Source organism: Dromaius novaehollandiae, chromosome 1, assembly GCF_036370855.1.
Source record: "Dromaius novaehollandiae isolate bDroNov1 chromosome 1, bDroNov1.hap1, whole genome shotgun sequence".
Classification (NCBI taxonomy): domain Eukaryota; kingdom Metazoa; phylum Chordata; class Aves; order Casuariiformes; family Dromaiidae; genus Dromaius; species Dromaius novaehollandiae.
The window spans coordinates 47,285,942-47,305,939 of NC_088098.1; the positions used below are offsets into that span (position 1 = coordinate 47,285,942).

Consider the following 19,998-nt stretch of genomic DNA (forward strand, 5'->3'; position numbering starts at 1 on the left):
TTTCCCAGCATCCATAGTCACAGTATTACAGATGTTCAAAGGTCTGTTCCTGCCTATTCCAGTTAGCATCTGTTTTGGACATGTTATTTGTGAATCAATCCAATTGCTTTTTGAATCTAATGATACTATCTGTCTCCACCGCCTTCTGAGACAACAAAACCCAAAAGTTCACTACCTGCTCTGCAATGAGTGCTTCCTTTTACCTGCAGAGTCACAAAACCTTGTCTTTCAGTAATACTCTGTACGAATCGCACGGAAAGCTTCTTATTTACTGCTGCTGTTTTTATTGCATCTGTGAGCACTGGAAGATTGGAAAGACTCAGTGTATTCAGGGAGAGGCAATACCTTTTGTTAAACCAGAACAGCTTTCAAGACCTGATGAATAAATTGCATTTTTCCCAGTTGTATCAGCCAATCTAAAACCAAATGCATTCCCCCACAAACCTAGTAACTATGTATTCTATAAACATTTAATCCAGTTCACCCTGAGACTTACGTAAGGTTCATTTGTCACCATTTAAGTGTTCCTGAACACCAATACATGATAATATCTAATTGCTTTAATTAAATCTGGAAAAATACATGCATAAGTAATCAAATTTTGATCAGATATGTGAAAAGCTAGCTTGTTTTTCCTCCTGACTCTCTTCACCAAGTGAAATAAGTTTTCAAAACTGCAAACACATACGGAAAGATATAAAGCAATATGACTGTTCTGCTGACATTCAATGAAAGGGATACAGACCCTCCAGTCATCATCTAAACAATAAAGACATGTTTACAACCAACAGAGCTGCAATTGCACAGTTTAACTTCCCTTTTCTCTTTATTTTACCTGCCATGTCTCAAACGCCTGCGTGTAGCTCCAAAAGGCTCATCAACCTCATATATGCCAGGGCTCTGGTCTTCCACACTGCTGGAACTCTGCCATTCAAAGCACAGATTTTTACCAGCACCCATAGCAAAAGGCAAGTTCTCATACTCTGGTATTTCCTCATAGTGACACACGTTCTCATATTCTGGAGCACAATTACTTGTTAGAGAATTGAAACGTGTTTGTGACAAATGCTCTCCTGAAAGCACATGCCCATCTAAAGACTCCATCCTTTGAGTATTTCGCATCTCAGGTTGACTTCTGTTTCTTTGCCTCTTCTTCTGTAATGCTGGACTACTTATTTCCATGGAATGTGCCTTGGCAGATTTAGCTTTCCTTTCACTACTTATGGATGCTATATTCCGGTTGTTACCATTTCCATACCCTTCCCCAGTGGAAAGGCTAGCAATAGCACTATCCATCGACTGGCTGCCTTTAGACAGAAATTTATGGAAGTCACTTTTCATTAGGCAAACTGACAGTTTCATGTTGAGAAACTTTTTCAAACTGTTTTTCTTCTGAGGGTCTTTGCAAGGCTTGTCTGTCCTTTCCATGTCCACAGAAGAGAGAGATTTGGCTCTAGGCTTGGTCAAAACAGTTGCATGGCTGAAGCTTGTAGCAACATTAGCAGTTTTTAATGATTCAGAATTTCCTGAAAATGGAAGAATAGGATGAGGTAACTTCCAGATGGGTTTTTCAGAAGAACGTTTGGGTATATCACAGGAAGACAGTATTCCTTGCTCTTTGGCTGGCATGTGCATGAAGTGAGTTCCTTCCAGAATGCTGTTTGATTTCTTATCTTCACTGGAGGCATATGAACTTTTTTCAACAAGCTCTGCTGATGCAGCTTTTTTCAGCAGTCCAGCAGCTGGTAGGCTATGCCTCTGTGGTTTCTTAGGAATGATTTTTGGAGAGCTTTCATCCTTTATTTTAACTTCTTTATCTTCCATTTTTTGTGAGGAAACATGGAGGCTACTGGAAGCAGGTGAATGCTGACTGCCAGTTAATTTGAGTTGCTTTGGCAAACTCATGGACAAAGCATCACATCTGATAAAGTTAGTCCTTTTGTCCACAGCATCTAGCATACTAGCATCATCTGTCATTTTATTCATGGAGTTAACTAAGTTAAAGTCTTTCTCTAAAGAGCATTCAATGTTTTCTACCAAATTAGAAATTTTGTGTGACATCTGAGGCAAAAGATTTTGTGATGTTGACTCTTCAGTATCAGCAGGTTCATTCACCTGATGCATCTTCTCTGCAACGTTTTGAGTTAGCTCAGATTTTTCAGGATGAAGCACTTCTGTATTATTGTTATAAGAAACACTTTGACCAAGGATGTTAATTTTTGCTGGCTTTTTAAAGCTTTGATCAGAAGGCCCAAATGAATCATTCTCTGAATTAGATGGTTCCTTTGTTCCTTCTCCTGCAGTGTCTACGCCATCCTGACGGACTAGACATGCAGAACGTGGCTTTCTTGGCTTAGGAATTGGAAGCATTTTTGAGCTCACAGCTGAACATGTTTCAGAAGAAAGTGAAGTCTTTTCTGAATCTGCTTTCATACACATTTCATCTGAAAACATAATATTGCTACTTAAATTTTCATTTTCCAGGATTTCCTGGTCCAGCGAACAAGAGCAACTGTGGTTATTTTCATTCAAACTAGGGCAAGTTTCAGACATCTCAAACTCATCAGCAGTGAGCTTACTGTCAGTATTTTGTTGCTTCCCTTCAGCTCCCTCGAAAGAAGATGAAGACTGCACAAGTTCCATAAACTCTATTTTAACATTGTTCTTGGAACTGGTGCTATTCCCTCTGTCAAGTTGGTCTGCATACTTGTGTCTCACAGGACTGCTGCTGTTGGGGAAGACACTCTGAGTTAGAACATCTTTAAGCTTCTCTTCCAGAATGCTGGCTTTCAAAACAACCTGATTTCTATTTGCCAGTTTTTCATTGTGACCATCTCCCAGAGCTAGCGCAGTTTGTTCGCCTACTTTGATGTTCTCCAAGTTTTCAAAATGTTCAAAAATTATCTGAGTTTTACAAGTGTTCTCCCCATTTCCAAGTTTATGAAGGCATTCAAATTTGCAAGATGACATTGGTAGAATATATGCTGTGTTATCAGTGCTCTCTTCTGAGGCTTCATTTTTATAGTTCAAGTGGTCCAGTGTTTGAGAAGAATCTCCTCTGTGTTCCTCTAAGCTTTTTGTGCTTTTTCTTATAGACGATGGAGGTCTAATTTCCGTAGTGGATGAGCTCTTGAGAACCTTTGGTTTTGGTGCAATTGCTGGCTTAGTTTTCCTCGTTGCTTGTATAATACCAGAAAGTACAACATCAGGCTTCGGTGCAACAGGTGGAGGTGTTGCCTTCTGTCCCACAGCAAATTTTGGTTTGGGGGCCACTGGTGGCTTCTTAATTTCTAGGAAGGATGGAAAACGAAGATTTTAGTCACCATCAGCCCCTACAACAACTGCACCTGCCACCACAGTATTATTATTAGATTTGTAATATTTAAATCACATGATCTGCATAGAGGATCCTGGCATTTGTATGCATATATTTTTCTCCTGAAAGTATTTCTCCCTTCCCTACCACTTTTTTTTTTTAAACTAGCAGTCTTTCCTCCTTTTAATTGGCACAATCAAGGAGCAGAGGGAAAAAATTTCAGGATAACTTGCTTCTTAAAAACTCTGTCTAACTTTACAAAAGTGTGTGTCCTTGCTCAGATACTGAAGCACGATGCTAATGAAAATAGAAGCAGATTAGCTTAGTTTTACAGTCTGAACTATTCTAACACTTTCAAAAATGGTGAAAATGATGTTAAGTGCTTACTGTAGAATCAGCCACGAAGATAACAGACAGCTAGGGTAATTACCAGCACAGTTTAGTCCCTTCCCCTACCACCTTTGGAAATGTTTAATGTAAAAATACTCTCCCCCCTTATTTTCAAACAAAAATTTACATGGACCGCTGTACCACCTGTAAAACTGGAGTCTGTCACCAGCAGTAAACTGAAATGAATCCCACCGTGTGAGGTTAATGCAACAATTTGTAGCAAGTCAGTACCTTCCAACTTTAAAAGTAAAATGTTACTTCTGTGCATCTTATAAAATTACTCTTCCCAACACATTACTACTTGACCTGAAAGCAGCTACCACTGCTATGACTTGTGACCCACTTGACAGCTTTAGATAACAAACCTTGAGGAAAGCAGAGGACAGGAAGGCAAGAGCAAGAGGAACTCAGGTTTGTAATGTTTTGATCTCTCTCTTTTCACTTTTTTTCTGTGTTTTTGCTTTTGTTTTTTTTTTTTAAGGTATGCCTGAGACATTCCAACAATGCAAGAGGTTATTTATGACCAGTGCATATGGTGGAAAAGCAATTTGAGATTTCTACAGGTTCTCAGTGATCTTGACATATGAAGACTGATTTATACAGTAAACAAGATTTTCATTTTGTTCTTTATATACTACCTTTGTATTTATTACCTTTGTTTAGAGCAATATTTTGGTATACTTTCAGGAAGTCAAATGCACTTTAAAGAAAAGTCTCACAAAACCATGCTAATTGATGATTCACCTGCAAAGGGATTGCCTAGGCCACTGATTAAAAATTTCAGTATTCCTTTTGAACTGTGCTGGGGTGGGTTGTTTGTTGTTGTTATTTGTTTTAAGATGTGCAACTATAACCTAATCTCTATCCTAGAAATATGAGAATAAGGTTGCAGGCTTGGAGGGTTTTTTTATTTTATTTTATTTTTTTAAGAAAGCTAGATCATACAAAAAAAGAAAAAAAAGAAAAAAAAAAGCATATGCACTCAGATGCAAGCATTTCCCAAACAGTAATCCACTTCTCTGAGGAGACTGCCAGAAACAATGTCTTTACTATAGAAACAGGAAAACCATGTTTTTCTAGGACATGAATCATTAAACTGTATCCAGACTGACTCCACTTAGCCTTAGAATAGTTGTCCTTAATGCAAATATATTAGCAGAGAGGTAAACATGATGGCAGAGGCAATTTCTGAGGCATTTTGCAAGAGGAAATGCAGTATTTCTTTCAAAAGGTATAGCACCGCATAATCAAAATGACAGCCAACAGTGGCACAGCTATCAGTTACTGCAAAGGATGCACCACCTTCTGCTTCCTGTCCAAAGACAGATATTTCCCCTACTGTGAACTGCAAGTCAATAGTTAGCTGGAGGGAAAAAATTAACCATTTGGATGGGCGGGCATTCACCCTGAATAGCAGAAGACAGACAGATTTCTTGTATACTCAGACTCATGCAGTGCAACTGACTTTTCAGTTGGACAACGAAGTGATTGCAATAGAGGATGAGTTTGTTTTCTACAGTAAAAACAGAGGAGAGAATGACCATTTGGTCACTGTGGTAGACCTGGGCCACGTTCAATAATTTTTTTAAAGTTATTAAAGGTCCCTGAACACAGGAGGAGAGAGACAGTCTGCTTGGGAATCCTTCCTGATCACCAAACAAGATACACTGCAGAAGATTTAGGAGATAAAAATCTGGCTAGGTAAATGATATCCTGTGGAATATTTGTCCTACTCTGCAAACAGAAGTCTCTGTAGCTCAGAAGCGTCTCTATAGTAGAGCCACCTAATATTCTGGACACCAGTCAAACTAGATTAGCCTGCAGGGCTTTCATCTAGCATTCATTACAGAGAATTTGAGAAGGCACGCTATAATACCATTACCTGAATATAAGACTCAAAACTAAAGCATGAAAGTATTAACGGATACAAAGAAAACAAATCAGTTGTTTATATACACCGATATTGGAAACCTGGGTAATGAACAAAATTAGAAAAATTCCCTCCCAACAATGTGCGATTCAGTAAGTTTTCTGAAGCCTCACAGAATTTTCAAATGACTTCAGTGTTAAAAGGCATTGGAACAGAGAGAAAAGACAAGTAAGTTGCACTGCATATTAAAAATACCATTATCTGTTTTAAAGTTATTACCAATTCCATTTAGTTTGAATAGGGGCTAATATATTAACAGGCACATTACAAGTGTCAGTATCAATACAGATCTGTAATAGGTAACCAGATCAGAAATGAATATGATAAGCTGCCCTTTCAAAATATATTTATGATGCAAGAGTAAAAAATCCAGGAGAAAGGAATGCATACCAATACTTTTCCTCAACAAAACATCTTTAAGTTTCTGAAAAATACAAGTGATGAACCTAATAATAATAAAATCACAGCAGCTAGGCAAGAGTAAATTAATATTAGATTTTGACTGGAAATTGCTAATTCGAGTTCAGTAGATCATGACCTAATTTAATTCATCACGTGCAAATCCAAAGCAGTTATACATAATACACTGCTTTAAAAAGGGCAATTTCCTATTCTGAAAAGAAAGAAAACCAAGACGACGACAATTGCTACATATAAAGGTGTAAACAACGACTAGAAGTCATATGAGAATGACTTTTTATTAAATGAAAAGTGGAAACAAGCTTCTTTTGTGAAAAACAATAAATAAAACCAAGGAAACACAACAACTGCACGGCGTGGCGAGTTCTTTGGGCAGCAGGTCTTTTCCTGGTGCCAAATGGAACTGTACACCTAAGAACAGAGATTGTTGGTTATACTTAGGTGGAGAGTAGAAACCGAAGAGCATTTGGAGATCATCAGAGATAATTCTATGAACTCTATGCAGGTGTATAGCTAAGGTAGTAAATAAGCTTACAATTTACAAGGAGATAAATACAAAAAGAGGTAAGGAGTTGAAAATATTTCTGTACGCAGCAGCTGCCAGACTGTTACTGACATACTATGTCACATTTTGGCATTCTTAAATGAAAACTTGGGAAGAATTCAAGAAATAACTACAAGAAGTATCTTAGGTCTAAAAAACATGTCTCAAATCCCAGAAAAGTTCATCCCACTTAATCCAAGCATTTAAGAAGCAAGATGGTAATAGTATATATAATTATATACATATGAAAGATTTCTGATAATGGATGACTCTTTAATCCAAGAAGCAAAGACATAATGAGACCCCATAGCTGAACACTGAATTTTGACAAGTTCAAACTAGAAATAAGGCTTTAAAAATTATTATTAAACCACAAGGATAATTAACTATGGGAATATCTTGCCTTAGGTTGTGGTGGAGTCACCAGCACTTACAGTCAACCTAAACTCACTTTCTGAGATGCATAACAACTTCACAGGGAATTTTGCACTGCACATGGGATACTCTGGCCTGTGTTACTCGAGAAATCCCACTGTTAAACATTTTACTATGATAAACATTTTACCTTGTTAAATTTATTCCCATGCTCTTGAGGTTCTTTTGAACCTCCACACTTGGGAATGGCAAAAAAACAATAAAAAGTTATGTTCATCTGCACCTGTACAAGAAAACAAGGGCAAAAGGTTCTGTCCAAAGTGAAACAAGTTTGTGATCTCTGACTGATCATCCCAGTCCTCCTTTAGAAACCAAATCAAAAGGCTATCCAAAGGATATAAAAATGCAACAGCCTTTTTGTCTAGCAACACAGGCTGTTGTGCACACATAACTCGATATTCCAGTCTTTGCAATGCTCCACATGAGCAGAGGCCTCCACCCTGATATTCAAAGTCCTCTGCAGCACTGGTTCTAATTACCCAAGAGGTGTCTTCTTGCCAGGACCCTACACTCCACCTTGATGCGATGTTCTTTTGGTACCATGAAGCCATAAAAAGACAGAGTAAAACAATTAATCAATGTGACATGAGAGAAGATTTTTTTTTTTTACACCAGCTGCACCCAAACTTAAGGTACAGAAACAAGTTTGTATGGGGTAAGCCAAGGAGTGAATTTAACAAATCAGTTACTTTACAGTAACTGTCCATGTGTGTTCTCTTACGTTACTGCACAGTATATATAGTAGTTTATTGCTTTTCACCTGAGAGGTGTTCTTTTTCACCTACCCTAGGAAAAGAAAGGAATTGGGCTTGAAACATTGTGGCTGCATAGCACCCAGCCTACTGCAAATTCACATCTTAGCTTACTCATGGTAGCTTGACCAAATATGCATATCCTATTATCAGACAGTTAGGAAATAAATACTGAACCTCTTTTAAACTTACCTACCAGGCAACATATTTTTTTCCTATATAGCTTACTTCTATGGAGGTATTCACAGAGCGATCAATCCGCTATTCTTTCTTACATAGAATTGGAGTGAGCTCCTACAGCAGATTTACTGTTCCTGGGATTACTCTCAGCATAAAATACTCCAACCCATAGAAGCAGCAGACACAAAACAAGTAACACACCAATCAGGCTTTGAAAGAGCACGTAGGCAGAGAGATAATTATTGCTATATGTCTGGAACATGTATTCAGAGATTGCTGTGATGGTAGTTAACACATTGCACAGAGAAACAGATTCCACAGTATTTTAAAACTCAAGTTCTCTAGAAACCTAAGTTTTATTGACTCAAGACAAGACATTCCAGTTCAACTATAGTTACTTGATGTTTTCAGTTATAGAAAGAGAGCTTCATTAGATAAACACCTCAAAAAAAAAGTATTCTGAGCTCATTAATTTATTTCCTGTGAATGGGTTTTTGCCTTTGCCCTTGTTTTATCATCATGCAGAGGCTCTAATTCTTTTTTTTTTTTTTTTTTTTTTTAAGGTGTCACAGTGCTAAAAAGTAAACAAAAGAAGAATGAATCATGACATCCCGGAAGACAACACGTGAAGTTTTTAAAGTACAAGGGAAAATGATGGTTTCCAAGCCACTAGGTTTTTTAGAAAACATCCTAAACTGCAAAAGGAAAAGGTTAATTTCAAAAGCTCATGTTGTTCAATGACTTGTTGCAATAAAACAGGAAAGTTGGGGATAACTTTGGAGCAAATGCAAGAGATGAATAAATAACCTTTTAAGATCATATGTAGAGATAAAGCCGGGTAACTATGATGAGAATTGACATATCAGAGGGTTAAAGGGACACTAAGCCCTGTAGGCCTTGTTTTTTCAGACCTTAAAAGTAATGAAGTGTGATAGGAAAAGTCATGTTGATTCTCTTTATTCTGTTCCTGCTACGATTTTTTTTCTTTTGAGTTACATTTTTGACATTAAAGTACACTACATATTTTTCATTGTTGCTGTCAAACCAAATCTCAAATTTGAGCTATATAGTCCACCCACCATTAAATAAGTCTGTATAGATCCACATATAAGGGCTGTTTCTTCAGCAAAAATAATAAATGTCAAACTCATAACCCTGAGCTTTTGTTTTTCCCTTTTTAAGGCAAAGCACATACTCAAAGACAGTATAATAGTTCCCGGCAGAAAATGAGTAGATGTGCGTTCATCAGCATCATATATAAAAAATATGCATTACACAAAAAAACAGTGAAAGAATAGCTATAAACCAAAGTTGAAACCAGCATAAAGGTTGATCACTATAATGAGATTGCTTTTAGTTTAAAACTACTTTAAAATAAATGCTATAGTTCCTTAATTCTGAACAAGTCCAGATTTGCATATACATTTTTATACATATGAATGTAAGTACTAGCTATGAAGGAACTGCTTCACCTATCACTGAGTTACAGCCAGTTCTGGACTGAGATTTAACAGAAACAATTTTGTAGAGGAACTAGAAAATAACTATGACAACAAACTGAAAACACAGTGGATCAGTTAGAAAGGCAAAAGGCAAGCTGGAGCGGAGTTAAAATTGGGTCTTAACGATGGGCCTTTTGCAGCTTTTGTCAGTGGACCGAAATGCCGTTCAGTATCTCTGTCCCTACCACAGCCCCTTCTGGTAGCACAGTATCTCATTCAGTGAGCAGAGAAACTTGTATATCAAGCTAAAGCCTTTAATTTCTGCAAATCCTAATTACAAATACTACTAAATCAATACTTATGACTGTCTACCAAAATACTTTGTTCTAAAGGTACATTAAAACCACACATGAGAGATACACTCAAGCCCTTCAAGTTAAATTGAATAAAGAGCTGAAGGAAATCCAGGCATTTCAAGTTCCATCTGTAATCTTCACATCTGCCAATGTTTTTACTAAAAAGCTATGTTATCAACCAGATCATTTTAAATAGCACAAACCAGAGTAATAACTAAATTCACAATCTGAATAATTTCAATATTTAGAAGATCATAGAAATAAAATTAAAATATAGGGGCTAATATGCATTTATTTGAAGCATGAGCATGTATATATTTCAGGATATAGATTCTGTGGCAATAGGAAGAGGCAGACTTTAACCTTCTAAAACCTTAAGACTGTCTTCTCGCAGCCCTCAGTCCCTTCAGTCATACGCTGCTTACGAGTTCTTTAACTAAACTGTCAAAGCTGTCGTGATCCTGTCAACAAGATCACAAATCTCTCATCCTGCTTCACCCGTTCCCCATTTATTTTTGTATCCTCACATGAATATATTCTGTATCCCCACTCCAATAGCCTCCACACTATCTTTCTGCTTCCCTCTTCCTGCCCACCACGACTCTTTATGCCTTCTCCTCCCTCCCTAAAAATCACGTTTTCCATGAAGCCTTCCCACTTTCTTCTTACTGATATTCCTCAGCATCCCTTTCTCTTTTGCTTTTAAGTGACTTTTCCCCAGCAGACTCCCCTCCTCTTCACCTTCCCCACAAACACCAAACACTGATTAGAGACTCAGCCCTGGCATCCGATCCCACACAGGCACAGAGCCTAATCTCTAAAGTCCTGGAATAACTGTTTAGTGCAGGAAATCTATCCAACTTTCTGAAACCGAGTACCGTATCAAATCTAATTTTAACAGTCCAGCTCCGAGCTCTTGAGCACCCCCTAATACTTATCTTTTATTTGCACAGCTGTTTAACTCTTAAAAAAAGTAGCAGTGAACTGCACTACCAGTAGCATTACTAAACACTTCAAACACACAATGCAGCTGTTAAATAGAGATGATCTATAGATCTAAACGAAGTCAGAAAAGTCTCTCTTAAAAGTGGAAATGTATTTAATGGAGCAGGAAAATGCATTAAGTTGCTTTCTATTTTCCAGAGATCTGTGGTTAACTAAGGGACCCCAGATAACTTAGAATAACTCCAGGCTTGATAACGACTGCTTGAGGGGAAAAACACTCAAAATCAGGTTGATGCTTAAAGCCCGTGTGTATGTTTTTCCCCGGACCAGCCCCCTCCCCCGAAGGCGTTTTGTTGCCTACGGCTTACATCGCGTTTGGCCGCTTCCACCCAACGCACCGCAGCTCGCACCCGCATCTTCCCCAAGGAGAAGCGGCTCCTGCCCTCGCCCTAGAGCAGACGCCAGAGAGCGACCCGCGGCCGGTAAAGGCGCCAGCAAAACGCCGAGATCCCAGCGACTCCCCCGGACACCGGCAGCTCCGACGTTAAACCGCCAATTCGCCCCCCCTCCCCGACCCGTCCCGTGCCCCCGGCTCCCTGCCCGGCCCCGCGGGCACCCACTCACCGGCGGAGCTCATGGCGCCTCCGCTCGTCCTCCCCGCTCCTGCCTCAAGCCCCAGCGCCTCTCAGGGCCGCGGAGAAGGAGCCCATTGTTCCCCCGCGCCGCCCAGCAGCGCCCCCGGCCCCGCGCCCCGCTCCTGCATAACGTCCCGCTGCCGCTGCCGACGACGACTGAGCCCCGCAGCGCCCGCCGCCAGCCCGCGCCACCCGCCGCCGCCGCAGCGTCCCCTGCCGGCCCGGGGCAGGACCGCGCCCGCCCGCCCCCTTCCCCGCCCACCGCCCCCTTCCCCGCCCACCGCCAGCCCGGAAGTGGGCGCTCGCGGCGCCTTCTGGGAGTTGTAGTCCGCCCTCCACCCCGCGCCCGACGCTAGGCCGGGCGGGGAGGGGAGGTGCCGCCGCCGCGGCGGACTCCGTTTCCCAGAGTGCCCGCAGGGGGTGGCATGGCGGAGAAGCATGACACCGGAGTTTGACGAAGAAGTGGTGTTTGAGGTGGGCGCCGGGGTGACCCGGGGCGGGCTGGGCCCCTGCCTCTCTCCGCCCCTCGCCGGGGCGTTGCGCCGCGGCCCCCGGGGGTCCGCGCGCGGCGGGAGCGGCCGTTGGGCGGGGGGCGCGGCCGGGGGCTGCCGAGGCGGCGGCGCCTGTGCCTGTGCCTGTGCCTGCGTCTGCTCGGGCGGGGGAGCGGGAGCCGGGGGCGCCGCAGCTCGGGGCGGCTCGTAGGGGCCGGCGGTGGCGGAGCGGGGTCCCGCCGTGCGGCGGCGGGGTGCCAAGCTCCGGGGCAGCCTGGAGGCGAGTGCAGCGACTGGTGGGGGCTGAGCCACTGCTTGGGGAGCCGGCGCGGTTAGGAGCCGGGGCCGCCGAGGGGGAGGGCGAGGGCGAGGAAGGGGCGATCCTTTGTGAGGCTGTGCGCCGCCAGCGCCGCTCCTGCTGCTGCGCCGTGGGCGTTGCACCTCCCTGCAGGCTTAATGTGCTTCCAGGTCGCGGTTACCGCTCTTGAAATGCAGGACGCTTTGCCTCAAGGCCTTGCGCCTGCCTGATGATCTGTGAATGTCTGTGGAAGGCATTAGGAGCTGAGGAAAGCTGTGTCTGTACGGCTATCAGCTTTGAGTAGTTGTTTCAGTGAAAAATCCTATCCTGTGGATCAGAGTTTACACTGACCCACACTAACTCCTGAATTGTGGAATCCGGGACAAAGATAGTAAATCCTTTGCACAGCTAATAAATCCTGTTTCTAAATCAGTGTAGTTCTTGCAAATGTAAATGGTATGTTTGAGTATGCATCCGCCTATGTACCAAGTGTTGAAACTACCTTATCTTTCTGATGTTTATATTACTTACAGAATTTGCATATAATCTTTAAAGTTGTGCTGCTTGTCCTGTTGGCTAACGAGGCCACGGTATTATGTGGGCCTTCTTTAAAACAGTGGCTAAATATATCTGTTGCTGTGGTTCAGTGTCAAAATCAGATGGGTTTGCAGTAGGTGAATGTAACTGCATCTTCCTGGAGGTCACACCTGTTTTCTTCAGGTGTACAGGGAAAGTGATTATAGAGAAAGATTGCCTTTAAAATGATGAATTACTATAATCCTAAGACTTCTGGTTTCCTCAGGATGCAAAAAGCTCCTTGTGTAAGGAATTATTTTCCCTAGATGAAAGTACTGCCCATTCATGGCTTTGGTCTGCACCACAAAGTTTTGGGGGAAACTTATCTTGTAGTTTCGTGTTTATCCACAATCGACCTTGAATCTTATTAATAAAACCTTTTGTTTATGTTGGTGTCCTGTTAAATCACTTCCTTGAATAGCTTCTTTGGCAAGAACTTATTCCAGGGGTACCGTGCCTTCCCTCACGGCTGCTACAATTACTTCTTCAGTACAGTGATACTCTCCTTTTAATTCCATGGTTCTTTTGTTCATGCAACAGTAACCATTTCGAGTTAAAAAAGAAGGAAAAAAAAAGGAAAGAAAATTCTGCTGCGTAGGAACTAGAATGTATCTCTGCACGTGTGTGTACTTTTCTGTGTGTTTTGGGAATCCATCGCCTTCACTAGTAAAGGCCCTCTGCTAGATTACTGTATCTATCAAAGTATACTGAGTAGCATAGTAACATATTTTTGATACATTAATGCACAACTGTAATACCACATAAGCAACAGTAAGAAAAGTTTGGACTTCGGTTGGTTGGTGTTGGGGGTGATCCCTGATGTACACAGCCAGCTGGGTGACATACCTACTGATGATAACAGATACCTTGCAATGCCCTGATGAATTATCTTCAGGAGTATTGCTGCTATTGTAAGATGAAAGCCTCACAGAAAATTATGAACCTCCTTTACACAGATGAGCCAGAGATGAGGATTAGGAAGGAGAAGAAAAGCATCCCAGGTAGTCAGTGTTAAAACATATTTCTTTAGCTATTGTTTCGATTTTGTTCTTGGGCCCTAAACTCTCCCCCTCTATGATGTTTGGTTTTTAGGAAGCGGCTACATTGTTTCTGTGCCTCAGTAGAGCAGGCACTTCCCATCTTATTCTTCAGCCTCTGGTCACTGTTGCAAGGAGGCCTTCAACCTAGAGACCTAGGTTACTGCAAGCAGTTCTTTTATAAGAATTTTTGTGCTCTTGTGAACAAGATATTAGTCAATATTATGGGCAGTAGTGGCAAAATTAGTCATGTTTATTCCATTAGCTATGCATTCATTACATAGGTCATACCCACTCATTCTTCCAGACTTACACATACCTTTAAACCATAGAAAGGTGCCTTCTGATAACCCTCCTGTTACAAGCAGCTGAACTCTCTTCATATTCTGTGAACATCTGGGGAAGCTTAGGGCATTTTCTTATCCTTTGTTGTTTGCTTTAAGTCTAATCATGTTTTTCTTATCAGTGGCTTTGGCTAGAGTTTCCTTAAAAAGCGCTCTTACACCAGGTGACAACAGGGGGATTAGAATAAAGAAGGAAATGGACAAAGCAGGGGAGCATCTCTGGTTTCAAGAACTCCTATTTTGAGCCCTTTGTTGTAAGAGTAGAGAAGCTCATGACACAGGAGGAGCACTGAAGATGTGTATGAAGTATGCCAACACGACAGGCAACTCTTGAGACAGTGAGTAGTCTCTGCAAAGCCACTCTGAAGAAAATACATGAAAGCCCGTGCTCTAACAGCTAGTGCACTTCTACTTCAATATTAGACCCTTGTTATTTTTTTCCCCTCACCTTTCCTCTCCCTCAGCGTACCAGGAGAACATGACCACTGTCTCTCTGGTCAATCTTACTAGAAGACAAGGTTGCTGTTTCACTGTGGCTTGTGCAGGAGCAGCCAGCACCTTGCATTTGTTCTGTGTGATCGCAAAGTATTTGGGTCGGGGGGAAGGTTCTGTTACTGCTCAGTAAAGTCTTCCACTAGGAAAATGATTACTTAACTCTTTTGTCTCACCAAAATCACTAGAAGGAGATAGTCTAAGTATTTCTCTAGAAAAATGTGAATACACTGTTACTTCATGGTAGATCAGATATAATGAGTAGGTGAGGCAGCTCTGGGATCAGTGCATTTGCTGGTATGTCTTGCAGGCAGGAAGCTTTTGGGTGTTCTGCATGATACATATGGAGAAAGTGCCACTGATACTGTATTCAGCTTCCAAAACTGGAAGCTGTCTTTCCAGATACAGTGTTTTCTAATTTTTTGATGAGCATATATCTGCACAACTTAATGTGAAGAAGCAAATTACTTTCCCCACACCTCCTTCAGCCATACAGCACTACTTTGGTTGTATTGGTTTTTTTGTGTTTTTTTATGTTTGTTTTTTATAATGTCCTTGGTATCTGCCTCTTGGAAGCTGCTAATCTTCATGCTTTACCATTTCACTTGCCTTTGCTATTTTGCTTTACAATTACAATTTAAAAAACAGCATATAGCAACAAGAACAGGAAAACTTAACTTACTAGAATCTGCCATGTTTATGAGGCATTTCTAGGATGTCCTTTCAGTCTGTCAAAAGCCTGCTGAAAGCTAGTTTCTACCTGCTCAGTAGATAGTTAAATCTTTCCCTGGCACTATTTGTGTGCCCAAAGTACTGGTCTCATGATTCAGAGTGGCTAGAAGTAGCATAGGTCATTGGAAATTTCACTTAGCTTTACGCCACCACCTAATATGAGTATACCAGTCTGGAGAAAAGGGGTTTTTTGCTGCTTTAAAAAGAAATCAATCTGTATTCCTAAAAATGAGTAGTATGCACGTTTCCTGATCTCTGTATTCTTACAGCAAGGAAACATTTCCACTGGTGGGCTAACAAAAGCATAACCAGGAAAGAAGTGGTCCAAAGTATTTTTCATGCCCAACAGAATGGGTAGGAGATCTGTTCCACACCACAGTTATGTCAGTGTGATTTTCTGCACATTGTTCAGGTCACAGCCCTGTCCAGCGGGCCCTGAATACACGGATGATAGCTGTCTGTATTACCAATTTTGTAGCATCAAATAGATGCTGGCCCATTGATTCATGAGCTTTCAGAGACCAATCATTTTTCTTGCTATCAAAGCATCTTTCATATTAATGTGTGTGTGAAGGAAACACAAACACGGCACTGCTGCCCTAGGAAAGCAGTATTTCCCATGCAGAAGTTCAAGAGCCGTTGCAGATCATCATGATTGAATAATAATGAATGATGGTCATTTTACCAGTCTAGAAATGCTGTCATACTCTATTCAGTTGATAAATGAATTCCTACAGCACCCAGTGAATTTCATTCACTGACTCTGTAGTCTTCAGCACTTCAGTCCTTTCATTTGTTCTACTTTGCAACTGGTTGCTCTTGTAATTAAAATGCTAAAAAATATTGGGGGAGAGAGAACATGCAGAACCCAGCACACACCAAGACGCCCCGATATGCTTGGCATCTGTTCGTCTGCCAGCAGAATATCAAATTAAAAGCTGTTATGGTATAGAGCAGATTATGGAAAAAATGGAGGAACAGGGAAATTCTTTATTCATGTCTTTCTTATGGTATTAAAGAAGATCATGGGATAGGATAGGGGAAATACTAAGATCCTTGAGATGAGTTTTTAAATGGACTAGAAGAAAGAATGCTGTAGTGCGGTGTAGTGTGTGCTGCCCTGCAATAGTTTCTGATTAGCTGAACATATAGTGCAAGCAACTGTGTTCCAGAGTCCTCTGGAAAATTGCAATGTTTTGTATATTTCGACATGACACTTGAAGTGCAATAGTCAATATTTTTTTATTTGGACCATGGTGTCTGGGTTTGTTTGTTTTTTAAACAGATGTACCTTCTTGCAACCAGCTACATTCCTGCATCATTTTTGTGGTTGGAAGGCTGTTTAAGAACTTTATTGTCCTGATGGTTAAAAACTGCTATCTAATTTCTGACTGGAAATTTATTCGTGGCCACTTAACACCTACTTGCACCTCTGCTAGTATTGCCCATTAGCATTTATAGTTCCTTATTTCCCTGGCATTTGCCTCTCCTAATGAATTTATAGAGAGCAATCTTATCCTGGCTAAGTATTTTGCTAAACTGAATCATCCAATATATTTTAGTCTCCTTTTACAAAACAAGTTTTCCGCATTCTTCTTTTTCATATTTGTTCTATGTTTGCATCTACTTCAGTTCGAGTTCATCTTTCTTTATGTCAGCCAGCAGCATAGTACTCGGTGTTCTTGCTGGGGTCCTATACAAATACCTTCACTTGTCTCTGCTGGGAATACTTTGATTCTTGCATCTTAGGGCTACAAACAACTTTTTCAGGACTTCATGCTTGTGACTCAGTTGTAATGCGATAGGCAAACCACTCATTTCTGTCTTTATTTTTTTCCAACAGCTTCCAGATTATTGGAGATTTTTTTTTTTTTGTATTAGTCCCTATGTGCTTTGGTCCCTCTATGTTTTTATTAGTCACTATGTCTTGCTGTTGTTTGCTGTTAAATTACATGGCATTATTGGTACCCACTCAGGGTCATCCTGTTCTTTGAGTATGATATTTCAATCCTTTTCTGTATAAATGTTGTTATCAGGAAATTTCATTAACATGCTCTTTTTTTGGTGTAAGGGTAATTAAGGAAAATGCAAAAGCTTTGACCAAGGACTGATTCCTGAGGAACTCCATTAGTAACTTTCTCCTGATTTGATAGTTTTCCATGCAGCACAACTCACTGTTTTATCTGCTATCTACATATTTGGTTCCTTTCCCCTCTTTTTCCTCTTAACTGTGTCAAAAGCATCCATATCCCATATGGCACAGTTTCAAAAGTCCATATGAACTTCCTGTATTTCCCTCATCTAGAAAAATGAGCTGTCTCGTGAAAGAAAGAAGTCAAGTGAGTTTGGCACAATCTATCTCTGGTGAACCCATGTGATATCTTCTTTGATGATGTGTTTTCTTCTCTGTCTTTGAATTGTGCAAGGAAGAATTATTCTCAGTAGCATGCTGTCTTTGATCAAATTCATAGACCTGACATATCCCTCACTGCTTTTTTCTCCTTGTAAATACAGATGCTATGTTTGCTGTTTCCCACTTGTGAGCTTATAGATTTATTAAAAATCCTTTCTGCTGGAGCTTTGATCTCACGTGCCCATTCAGAATACTGGGATGAAGGTGATCCAAACACTGCTCCTTAACTGTGTTTTCAGCTCCTGAGTTCCACTTCCAGCTGAGTCATTTGTCCTATATTTTAATGAGCCTGTGCAAGGGTGTGTTTTTTGGGTTTTTTTTGTTTTTTGTTTTCCATTTGGATGGTATTAAATCTATGCTCCTTCATTCAGGTTTGCACAGCCAGTTGTTGGAACCAAATTCTGGAGAGTCTTCATGACTGTCTCTGTCTGCTCTATGGTACCTGTGGAAGGATTTGGACCTGGCTTCTGCTGTTATTCATTCTAATGCTGTGTTTACAGAAGAAACTTACCGATGCAAGATTTCTCAGAAGTGCTTAACACTCACTAGCTTGCAAAAAAAACCAGTTTTTGACACCCACAGTGTGAAATTGCAATTGCCTTAGAATTTTAAGGGCTCTTTCAGATACAGTGTTTGAAATTTAAATCTTTGGTTGTAAAATTGCATAAAATATAGTATTGAATTAAAGTCATTGTCAATGTCTTAAACGTTTCTCTCCAAATATTTTAATTTAGATGATGAAAAATAATTAGGAAGTATTTTACTGTTCCTGCTGTTCAAAGTGCATAAGCAAATAAATTGCATTACAGTAGAAAAATTATTTTAAGATTCTTTTGAAGTGTATTCATTAAGGAGAAAAATTGTTTGCACTTGTACTAAAGTATTTTTGACAAATAACTTTTGATTGCCTCCCAAAAGCATGCCATAATCTGCTACTTCTCCGTGGAAAAAGTATTATTCAAACTTTATTTTATTTTTCAAAAAAAAAAAGCTATCACAGCATTCAGTAGCTTTTAATATCTAGGTTAATCAAAGGCCTGAATACGTGTCAAGTACAAAAGCCTTCCAGAAAATTTCCATTTCTTCTGTTGTTTCATGACATTTTCCTGGAACACTGAAGTTTCATTAACCTTGGAAGGTTATTGCTGAACATGCTGATTTTATTATGTCAGATATAGTGCTTTATGTTCTAATGCAAAAAGCAGGGGAGTCTGTTGTACTTTAAGAACTGTGCAGCTTATAAAGATGTTGAGAATGGGTTGCCCTCTTGTAACCTGTCCAAGGCAGAAAAGGATTTTAGGATTTTACAGTAATTTAAGTTATTAAGTTGTAAGTTCAGAGGTATGTAAGTTCAGAGATATTACATATAGTATCTGTTGGACAGTCTCGCAATCTCAGGTTGTAGATTAGCTGATCTTATTCCAGTTTCACGAATCAGCACGCTTGAAAACTCCTGGGTTTAGCAGGCCTTGTACGAAACTCTCCTCCCTGTAATCATAGGAAGTACAAGAGACCTTTCGCAGTCTCTTGGCTGCAGTGAGAGGCAGAGAATCGGGTCCTTGTCTTGCTCTTCCTTATGCTTGGCATGTTTTTTCCCCTGAATATAATTTCAATTCCTTCTCCTACTGCTGTCACTGTTCTTCAATTTTTCTTTCTCCCAGGCAACACCCTGGTATTACTGACATTTCTTTAGCTTATGAATTGGTTTTGGCTATAGCCCTAGAGTAGCACCTTCATTCATTTCTGTTTGCAAAACCTTTGTTATGTTTTCGTTAGTTCCTCCGTATGCCAATTTCCATTATCTTTCTGTGGGCCGACATGCTTTTTTCAGAGTCGCAGTTGGGTTTCTTGAAGCCTAGGGTTTCTTCTTTCTGAATTGTCATCATTCGTCTTTCTTGAGGTAAAGCTAGTAATTCTTGGAAGGCTTTTTGAGGGTAGTAGTACATAAGTAGTGGTGAAAATACCTGGTCGCCCACAGTCCCTGTTATTCACAGAACTATATCATTTTTTTCTTTGAGAACAGGATCACTAAATTTGCATTAAAAAGGTCATTATATTTAGGAACAGAAAGCCTTCCTCACTGGAGACATTGTCTCTTGCAATTAATTCCTGTGGCCTCACTAAAAACAGTTATGTCCACTTACTCTTCAGGTAGGTTACTAATGTTGCTATTCACTGGCTATCTCAGTATCAGTGGACATGTATGTAAAGGAATAGCCCTACCAAAGACTGGCTGACTATCGTGATGGTAGTATCACTGTTGAATCTAA

At 40.5% G+C, this 19,998-nt stretch overlaps 2 protein-coding genes across 6 annotated transcripts in view; one reads left to right on the plus strand and one right to left on the minus strand.

Annotated features, from left to right (window-relative positions):
• The window catches only part of FGD6 (FYVE, RhoGEF and PH domain containing 6), a 77,534-nt gene extending 65,948 nt beyond the window's left edge, over window positions 1–11,586 (minus strand). Inside the window, exons 1-2 of the mRNA XM_026123172.2 lie at window positions 11,335–11,586; window positions 836–3,290 (exon numbers count right to left, since the gene is read on the minus strand). Coding sequence (XP_025978957.2) covers window positions 836–3,290; window positions 11,335–11,347 — 2,468 coding nt within the window. The 5' untranslated portion in view covers window positions 11,348–11,586. The remainder of the gene's footprint in view (window positions 1–835; window positions 3,291–11,334) is intronic.
• Window positions 11,587–11,679: 93 nt separating this feature from the next.
• The window catches only part of VEZT (vezatin, adherens junctions transmembrane protein), a 63,726-nt gene continuing 55,407 nt past the window's right edge, over window positions 11,680–19,998 (plus strand). For 3 of the 5 annotated variants that reach the window (XM_026123152.2, XM_026123153.2, XM_026123154.2), the window contains exon 1: window positions 11,683–11,819. In XM_026123152.2, the coding sequence (XP_025978937.1) occupies window positions 11,784–11,819 (36 nt within the window). In that variant the 5' untranslated portion in view covers window positions 11,683–11,783. Of the gene's footprint in view, window positions 11,820–19,998 lie in introns of all 5 variants that reach the window. The other 2 variants (XM_026123155.2, XM_026123156.2) reach the window with 1 other exon arrangement.